The 9,396-nt window shown below is 36.5% G+C and overlaps 1 protein-coding gene across 1 annotated transcript; it reads left to right on the top strand.

Annotated features, from left to right (window-relative positions):
- The first annotated feature begins 188 nt into the window (after positions 1-188).
- LOC125812113 (two-component response regulator ORR21) lies at positions 189-7,605 on the top strand. The gene is made up of 6 exons (XM_049491606.1): positions 189-655; positions 3,428-3,580; positions 3,651-4,049; positions 4,139-4,215; positions 4,621-5,799; positions 7,290-7,605. Exons 1-5 carry the CDS (start codon positions 502-504, stop codon positions 5,797-5,799), a joined length of 1,962 nt encoding a protein of 653 aa, XP_049347563.1. The 5' UTR covers positions 189-501; the 3' UTR covers positions 7,290-7,605.
- Positions 7,606-9,396: the final 1,791 nt, after the last annotated feature.

Genomic DNA, 9,396 nt, shown 5'->3' with positions numbered 1-9,396 from the left:
TATTAAATTAATAAAATATTAATTAAATTGTTTCTATATTTCTTTTATAATTAATTCTTTTTGAAAGTATTTTCTAAATTTACAAAAAGTTGTTCAAGATGTAAATTAATAAAATTATTACGATAAAATAATCCTAAATAGAAAAAGAGGAGAAAACCAAAAAGACAAAGGTGTCTGCTGTTTCCTTCTGCGTGTCTCTCGACTCCTCGCGTCACACTTTATCTTCCCCATTTAAGACCTCCTTCCTCTTTACCCCACCCACCCTAGTACTCTTCTTCTTCTTCCTCCTCCATTCTTCATTTCTCAATAATCGAAACCCTAATTTCACTTTCCATTACACTGTATACCCTCAGCTCATCTCTGGATCTGACTTACCTTTTTGTGTTAAACCCTCAATGCATTTTCAAACACTACCATAAGATCACTTGTTAATGGAAGCAGCTGCAGTTCAGTGAAACCAGTGTCATTTCTGTAATTTTAGCTACTCTTTTGTTATCTTCAATGGTAAGTATGAGTGGCGACGTTGCCACGTGTAAGTCGGAAGCTACAGTTGTCACTGATCACTTTCCAGTAGGGTTAAGAGTCCTTGTAGTTGATGATGACGTTGTTTGCCTCCGAATTATTGAGCAAATGCTTCGCAGATGCAAGTATTCAGGTCTATTTCCTTCAACCACTTCATTTCTATTGTGGTGTTTTAATTTAACCATGAATTGTATGGCTTTACTTTATATTTTTAACTTAATAAAGTAGGCTTCGGTCTCAAACTAGAATTCCGTTTGCCGGTTTGACATTTGATGACTGCATCAATGAAGATAATTTGCATAAACTTGGATAGGTAATACGTTGATTGGTTGGCTGTATAAGGAGACAAGCAAAATAATCCCAATGCATTGCATTGTGTCATTTGTTTGGTGGTGCTAAACTTATACCAGCATAATTTATGTATTAGCTAAATATATTGTGGAACAAGAATACATGAATTATCAATACATGGATAAGTGATTCTAAAAACAAATAGACAATCATTGCATAACATTCCATGTATTATTGTTCACCTCATAATAATATGATACAATGTCAAATTGAAGCTCATTGAAATTTAACAAAAATTACAGTAGAGATGGAATAACAAGAACAAGTCTAAGAGTTAAACTAAACTAAGTTTACTTCATTTCTCAAAAGATAATTACATTGGAAGGAGAAGATCTTATTTATAGACCTTTCTAGCTGTATCAGAGATGCTGAAATTGACTACTAACCTAAGCCATAAGTAATTTATCTGAAATGAGCTAAACCACTTGGTGCTATATGGCTATTCACATGATTAGTGCTAGAAATTCAGATCATATTATATCTCCTCCCCATCAAACAACCCTAATCTGCAAGGGTGGTAATGTCGAAATGAGGAACCTAACTCCATCAGGATAGAATAGAAGTTGTGAAAATCATTGGATGTAACAATGTTTGTCCTTGAATGCGGAATCAATCTAGATCCCCTGTTTCTCGCAAAAAGATTTCTTGTCCTTGAATCAACTCCATTGGGATAAAATGGAAGTTGTGAAAATCGTTGAAATGCAACGATGTTTGTCCTTGAATGCGGAATCAATCCAGATCCCCTGTTTCTTGTAAAAAAAGATTTCTTGTCCTTGGATTAATCTTCATCTTCTTCCCCCCATGGGAATTGGGAAGCATGAATGGTTTCTCAATGTCATCAACAGTTCATTTGCAAAAGAAGATGCCAAGGGCCTTGTACTCAAAATAAAAGGCACTTCTTATACCTTGTGTAAGTTTCACCATTGAATACCTCCAAGTAATCTAGGATGCCAATTATCTTTAAATGAAAAGAAGGTGGAACAAGCTCCAGTGAATACTTGTAGGCTGTGATAACCATCACATCATAGCAGAGGTCACTTTATGACGTATCCTAAAGGCCACATGAGTAATTAGTGCTCCAAGAACTTTCTGTCTTGAATGAGTAGCATATACATCTGCAGTTGGAATTGTAGTTACATTCGCGCATGTTCACTAGTGTACAGGAAATGAGGTGGATCAGAAGAGTAAAACACACACAACTTGTACCAACCACAACCCTTCTGTTGTTCACTTGAGCAAAAGAATTTGAGACACCATGATAAAATTTATCCGACAAAGATACAAGAGATCCTGTAAATTTTGTACGCCTTCTTTTTCCTCATCAGCATAAGAAATGTCGCATTATATGAATAGCATTGGAATACTTCCCTGATCTTTGTCCTTGTTCTGATAGGTAATTATGTAAAGCCAAGCTAAAACAACTTATATACCATCTTTTTTCAAGAATGTGGTTAGAACCTGTTCCAAAGCTTACCTTGCCATAAATTGACAATTTTCAAGCATCCCTTGGATCACCAAAGAATTTCCAACTAGTTGGCACCTCATAAAAAGGAAGGTTAAGCCTTTGAGCCACGCGATTTAGAACCACTGGTGGGCATCTGTCGGGCTAGATCCTTAGGATCAGACTGGAAATATGGAATAGCATCATGAATTAGCAGCAACATTTGAAACAAAATCTTCTGGAGTGACAAAAAATGACTTCCAAGAATCATGTTTATATCAACATCTCCATCAATTGCAGCAGCAAAGTCAGGTCCATTCTTGTCATACATGATATTCATGAATTCCTTAGTATCCATAAGGTTAGGGTCTTGGAAACTATACCAAACATCTTCAAGAGGCCCTCCGTTTGTTGTGGACTCCAAACTAGCTCCTAACTTTTCACCAAGAATGAACTTTGCATAAGCCTCTGTAACAACCTTCTCTAAAGTTATCTCATGTTTGGTCATAATAGAAAACTATTGAGAACAATAGCTTTAAGTTTTCTTGCATAAGCCCCTGTGACAACCCCCAGTGACAGTGAGAGTTGTTTTTCTTGGCTTTTCACAATCTGTTTTCACAATCTGTTCCTTTAAACCTACTTTCTCTGTAACTTTATATCTCCAACTCAGATATGCTAGGTTTAGTGGATGATAATAAAAGCTCATGAGTCAAAACATCCTCCTTTACTTGATAATAAAAGCTAGGCCTGGTCAAGCCCCTTCACGATCAAGACCTAATTCTTTGTGAATGATATCCCTTGCTAGGTGACCCTTTTCCGTGATCATGGTCCTGACCTTGCGATCACAAGCACCATATATCAGATCAGAATTTTCAATTTTCAACTTGTCCGGAACAGGTCCAAACCCCTTGGTCTCAACCCAAACCAGTCACAAATTACTATGTCAACATATCTAGATGCTCAAAACATGAGTTGAAACACAAATAGTCAAAACTAGGGGTCAGGTCGTTACATTGTGTTGGTCGAGTGTTATATTAGCTTAATGTTTGTTTTCATGCATATCTATTGGTTATAAAAATCAAATCTAACATTGACTATTTGAATTGCTTGCAGTTACTACTTGCACGCAAGCTATGGTGGCATTAAACCTATTACGTGAAAAAAGGGGGACTTTTGATATTGTACTGAGTGATGTTCATATGCCTGATATGGATGGTTTTAAACTTCTTGAGCTTGTTGGGTTGGAAATGGACCTTCCAGTAATAAGTAAGTGATGCCTCTCCTGCTGTGGCAGTATGATGCCTCATCTGTAAACTTAATATTTTGTTGTCTACAGTGATGTCAGGTGATGGAAGAACCAACCTCGTCATGAGGGGAGTTCAACATGGGGCTTGTGATTATTTAATTAAGCCTATACGGGACGAGGAGCTAAAGAATATCTGGCAGCATGTTGTTAGGAAAAGATACAACTCCAGTAAAGAGCCTGAATGCTCTGGTAGCTTGGATGATAATGATCGGTATAAGCGAGGAAGTGATGATGCTGAATGTGCTTCTTCTGTAATTGAAGGCGCAGATGGAGTGCTAAAACCACAGAAGAAGAAAAGAGAAACCAAAGAAGAAGACGACACTGAAATGGAAAATGATGACCCAAGTACTACAAAAAAGCCACGTGTAGTCTGGTCAGTGGAGCTTCATCAGCAATTTGTTAGTGCAGTCAACCAACTTGGCATTGATAGTATGAACTTCGGTTTTTGACTTTTTCAGTTAGTTCAGATCTTTTTCTACTTATTTATGTATTAATTTGCTTTGTTTCTTCCTTTGCAGAGGCTGTACCTAAGAGAATCCTTGAACTGATGAATGTTCCTGGTTTGACAAGAGAAAATGTGGCAAGCCATCTGCAGGTTCGAATCTCTATGCATGTTTAAGGTTGTCAATGCCCCTTTTTTTCTACCTAATGCTAGTGTTCTGGTTGCCTTTTCAGGAAAATCAGGTAAAGATGCTATATACTTGGAACTAAAAGGCCCCATATCTTCCTAATTCACCAAGACGAATCCACATCATGTAGCTTTTGTGTTTATCACCCATAAACCTAAATATTAAATACCATGTCCTCATGTAGTGTTTGTTTTAGTCACTCATAAACCTTGTTTGTGCCATAGTCCGTTCAAGTCCTTATGGGCATGTCATGTGCTATGTGATCCATCAATAATCTGTTTTAGGACGCATGCTTTTTTGGCTTTCTGGTCATTAAATTCTAGTTTCAACGATAGAATGTTTTTAAAGTATTTCTGTTGACTAATATGCAGAAATTTAGGCTATACTTGAAGAGGTTAAGTGGAGTAGTTCAACAGCAGGGTGGCCTCCCCAGTACCTTCTGTGGGCCAATAGAACAGAATTCAGAACATGGTTCACTAGGGAGATTTGACATTCAAGCACTGGCAGCCTCTGGCCAAATTCCTCCTGAAACTTTGACAGCTCTTCATGCCGAACTTTTAGGTAGGTCGACAAGTAACTTGGTTTTACCAGCAGTAGAGATACAGAATCTCCTACAAGCTTCCCTGCAGCAAGCAAAGTGCATACCTGTTGACCAAGTTATGGCTTATGGTCAGCCTCTGTTGAAATGCCCTCCCAGCATTTCTAATTCTAAACATCTTTCTCAAGCTATCTTGTCTGCTGAAGATGTTCATTCCGGATTTGGATCCCAGCGAGCAAAAAATATATGTCTGGGCCCTAGCAGCAATCCCATTGAGCTAGCTGCTCCGAACAGCAACATGTTAATGGCAATGATGCAACAGCAGCAATGGCAAAAGCAGCAGCAGATGGAACTGCAACATAGACAGTCTGGACCTCCTGTGGTCAACCATTCAATTAATGTGCAACCTTCTTGCCTTGTATTGCCCTCTCAGTTACCAGGTAATTTCCAAGTGGGAGATAGTCCTGCTTCCATCAGCCACGCCAGCAGTCTGAGTAAATCTTCGGTGATTGATTATGGAGTTCTCTCGCCACAATCAAATAATTCATCAGGTGTGGTTCAAGTGTTAGACAGGGAACTCAAACCAGAATGTGGCTTAAACAGGCTCCCCAGTGGAGGTTCTCTCTCTCGGTCATGCTCGATAAATGCTGACAATAGTGTTGGTCTGCAGCTTCATAACTCGAGCTCAGCGTTTGGTTCTTCTAAACAACTGCCAGCCCTTATACCAAACCATTTGGGCTCGCCAGTTCCATATTATATTAACTCAAGCCAAGTTCTTGATCAGGGACATATGAGAAATTCTGGGGTTGGTAAATGTGCCTCCATTCCCAGTCGTTTTGCAGTAGATGAGTCTGATTCGCCAATGTGCAACTTCAATACTGCAAAAATCTATCTTGAGGAAACTAAAGTTAAGCAGGAGCCTAACATGAATGTCATGGAAAATGCTAAAGTTGGTCCAGCGATTTTTCAAACATTTCAACCGGGTGATCTTATGAGTGTCTTCGGTGACTAGGTAAAGCAATTGGTCTTCCTATTTTTTAGTCTCTTCTGTTCCCTTAAAGAACCCCCATCCCCTCCGGCCTCACCCAAAAAGAAAGAAAAAAAAAATGAATTACTTTAACGTGATTTGAGAATTAAGTAATCTGTGGTTTGTTTTGTATTTACCTTGCCATTATCCATTTCCTCATATTTATGGCAGATGCACATTAATCCCTCGTACATATTACACAATGTTGCCAATGTATGATCATGAACTTCGTCATAGGGATGCCATTGGTGCCTCTTTTGAAATGCATTAATCCCCTTTTTTGGCCTCAATCCCTTTTTCTTTTTAGCAACTAAATTTTTTAGTAATTACCAAAGTATTTTTTCACAGTACCATAACTAACTATACACCGTCAGTAGAAAGACTAAAGAGTTAACAAACTAGAACATGAAGCTATGGACTAAATTCTGTATTGTAGACACTACAAATACAAGCAATATCTCGAGCAATGGCTTCCCAGTGTCTCTGTTGTTTCTCAAAAATCCTCATATTTCTCTCTATCCATATGCCATGAACAAACTCTGTGTTGATCATTTTAAAAATCTGAGCCTGTTGTGACTTCCTTTGGCTCTCTGAATGACTCCTGTCATGAATTGCTCCCAAGTATTCCCTGTAAGAGACTGTTGATGGATCCAGTTTGGAAATCTATCCACCACATCTCTAGCAAAAGGACATGTAACATATAGATGTTCTCTGTCTCATCACAGGTTTGATAGAAGCTACATTTGGATTCAAGCACCATTCCCCATTTGAGTAGTCTGTCAACAGTTACTAACCTCCCATGCATTTGCAGCCATAGAGTGAATCTGGCTTTTGGTCTAGCAGGATTAGAAAATAAGAGGTACTCCCATGGAACTCTTATGGTAGGGGCTAGGACTGTGTATATATTTGCCTTGTAAGGCTCATTCTATCAGTAGAATGAGAGTGCACCTGCTCCAATATTGTTCTGGACTCCAATACCTTCCTGAGCATCCAACAAGCTTGTGCTGGTGTTGAAATACTATCCCACTGTCTCCCTTTGATGTAGTAAACAAAGCATGTACCCATTTAGTCCAGAGCTATGTTGCTTGGACTTTCCAAAATTGTTGCCTCACCCGTGTCGGATTCTCCAAAATGCACTACTTTTGGAGTATCCGACACGCACCCGTCAACATTTTTAAAGAGTCCGAGCAACATAGGTCCAGAGCTAATCTTGCGTGTGAGTAAGATCCCAACAGGTTTTAGCAATTGATGCCCTGTTCCACACAGTAAGATTGATCAGATTTAAGCCACCAGTAAACTTAGGAGAGCATAACTTGTCCCAGGCAACTAATGCTTTCTTTTGCCTTGATCCCTTTGGGATAAAATCTTTTTTTGTTATGATTATTATTATGTAATATGGTTTTGGATCTTGTGTCCACACATGCTTATTTTCTAAATTTTGGTAAATTGCTAATTTTAGGTTGATGTTACTGCAGGATTGTCGTTTGCCTGTGGGAAGGTCTCAAGTTCCCCATGAATCATAACATTTAGTTCTGCCATATAAGTTTGCAAGATCCCACTTTGAAGTCTTATATTTATCTTATAGCACCTATAGTGTGATTTGTGAATTGCAGAAATGTAGGTAAAGGCTATTTGCCTGTGTATTTATCAATCTAATATTTTGGAAATGAATGTGAATCGAGTATAATATAATACTCTTTGTAAGTATTTGGAGAAGATCTCACTGGGTATGTTGTTCTAAAATATCCCCTTGACGGTACCATCACCTTGTGATTGTGCAATTATTCAAGATTTTGTGTTGTGTAATTTGATAGTTGAACTGTTGCAGATGAAAAGAATGTCAATTATGAAACTGACATGCATGCCAATTGCCTCTCTAGACTCTACGTGTGGGATTACACTGGTTACGTTGTTGAAATGCATAGCAATTGCCTTTCTTCTTAAATGTTTCTTTTCATTGTTAGCTTGCTGTTAATTTCTTTTCATTATTAGCGTGTTTGTGAAACATGGAAACACCAGCACTACATTTGCAGAGAGCTTAATATTGTGATAGTACTTTTGATTTACTGCAATGTGAAAGATTGAGTCTGCTGAGTTTCTTGTTACGGGAACTTTATCTAAGAGATTATATAATCTTATTCAGTACAACTAGGAAAATAATAGACAAATTGTTAGCTGCCTGTATAAATTTTCAATTGCAGAATAATACAACATATCTAATGTAATTTCATAAGTGGAATCGGGAGAGTGTAGCAAGTATATAACTTTATCCTACCTTGTGAAGGTAGAGAGTTTGTTTCTGATAGACTCTTTGCTCGAGTAAGCCTATCACAAATCTAAGTATGTAAAAGCAAATACGAAAATAACTAAGAAGAGAACATGTGTAGTATTATTTATACTCTTTTAAAAAAAAATTACTATGTGGTACAAGAGATTTTTTGGTAGAATTTAAAGAAAGAGTATTTGACTTTCATTTAGCTTTTTTAAAATTGGAGTAGTGTGACTATATAACTATTTCACGGCCATAAAACGTTAAAATTGAAATTAAAAATTATGTTGCGGTTTTTGAAAGTCAATTTGACTGATTTTTAAAGTTAAATTAGATTACATTAATTCGATTTTTAAACAAAAAATTTAAATATTCAAAAGTTATACTAAAAGTACTATAAATTGCAATTTTTTGCATATCAATATGATAAAAAATACATCGTAAAATATTAGTCAAAGTTCTTATAGTTTGACTCTAACAAAGAAAATCATGACAATTAAAAATGGACGGAGAGAGCAATAAATGGGAACGTGGCGTTAAAGTTGGAAAGAAGCAAGGTGCATGCAGGGGAAATGGGACGGCTACCGAGTATCCAAGTTACTAGTACTACATTTTGCTTCCTCTCACACTTCCTAATTCTTTTTATATTAAAGTAATAATACTATATGTAGTAGTATTTTAACTATCAAATAATTATATATCTTATTTGCAATATTTTAAATCTATATTTTAAGTAACTTCATATGTACATATCGGTTGGATGACTTGGTAATTTGAAAAAATTAGTTGCATCGACAAGATATAGAGTTTAAACTCTTTTTATTTGATGATTTACTAGGTTTAACTGAATTAGTATAAGTTATATATAATAATTTCAAAAGTAGAATAAATTGAATAGTATTTCTTTCGTCTCATTTTACGCGAAAGTGTTTCCGTTTGGAAAATCAAATATTTTTTTCTAAGTTTTGTTAAATTTTTAAAAATCTTTAGTTATGTTAATTTGCTCTAGTAGACTAGCCTTTTTTATGTAGTTTTCCAATGTATAAACTAAATCGTAATAAAAATTAAGTGGTTTAGCTCTCATATTCTGAACACCTTCATATACAAATTTAAATCTTAAATCCGCTCCGAACACTCTTATTGTGGAGAGTGATGGTGTTCTTTTCTTCCATTCAAAGTCTCATATTCTCTCACCTTACACATATATAAGCAACTACTCCCATTTCCACATCTCACATCATCTTCATTCATATCTTTTTTGAACTACATAAATTCACACTTCTTTTTTTTTGTCAAATTTAAGGAAAATAACA

Source organism: Solanum verrucosum, unplaced genomic scaffold, assembly GCF_900185275.1.
Source record: "Solanum verrucosum unplaced genomic scaffold, falcon-dt-bn FXZP01000603.1, whole genome shotgun sequence".
Lineage (NCBI taxonomy): Eukaryota > Viridiplantae > Streptophyta > Magnoliopsida > Solanales > Solanaceae > Solanum > Solanum verrucosum.
This window is presented reverse-complemented; position numbering and strand designations above follow the sequence as displayed.

Excerpts from the sequence above, each read along its gene's own strand:
- LOC125812113 (XM_049491606.1), top strand. The coding sequence starts at position 502 with ATGGTAAGTATGAGTGGCGACGTTGCCACGTGTAAGTCGGAAGCTACA. Across the intron at positions 656-3,427 it reads TCGCAGATGCAAGTATTCAG|TTACTACTTGCACGCAAGCT; the intron begins GTCTATTTCCTT and ends AATTGCTTGCAG. Across the intron at positions 4,050-4,138 it reads CAACCAACTTGGCATTGATA|AGGCTGTACCTAAGAGAATC; the intron begins GTATGAACTTCG and ends CTTCCTTTGCAG.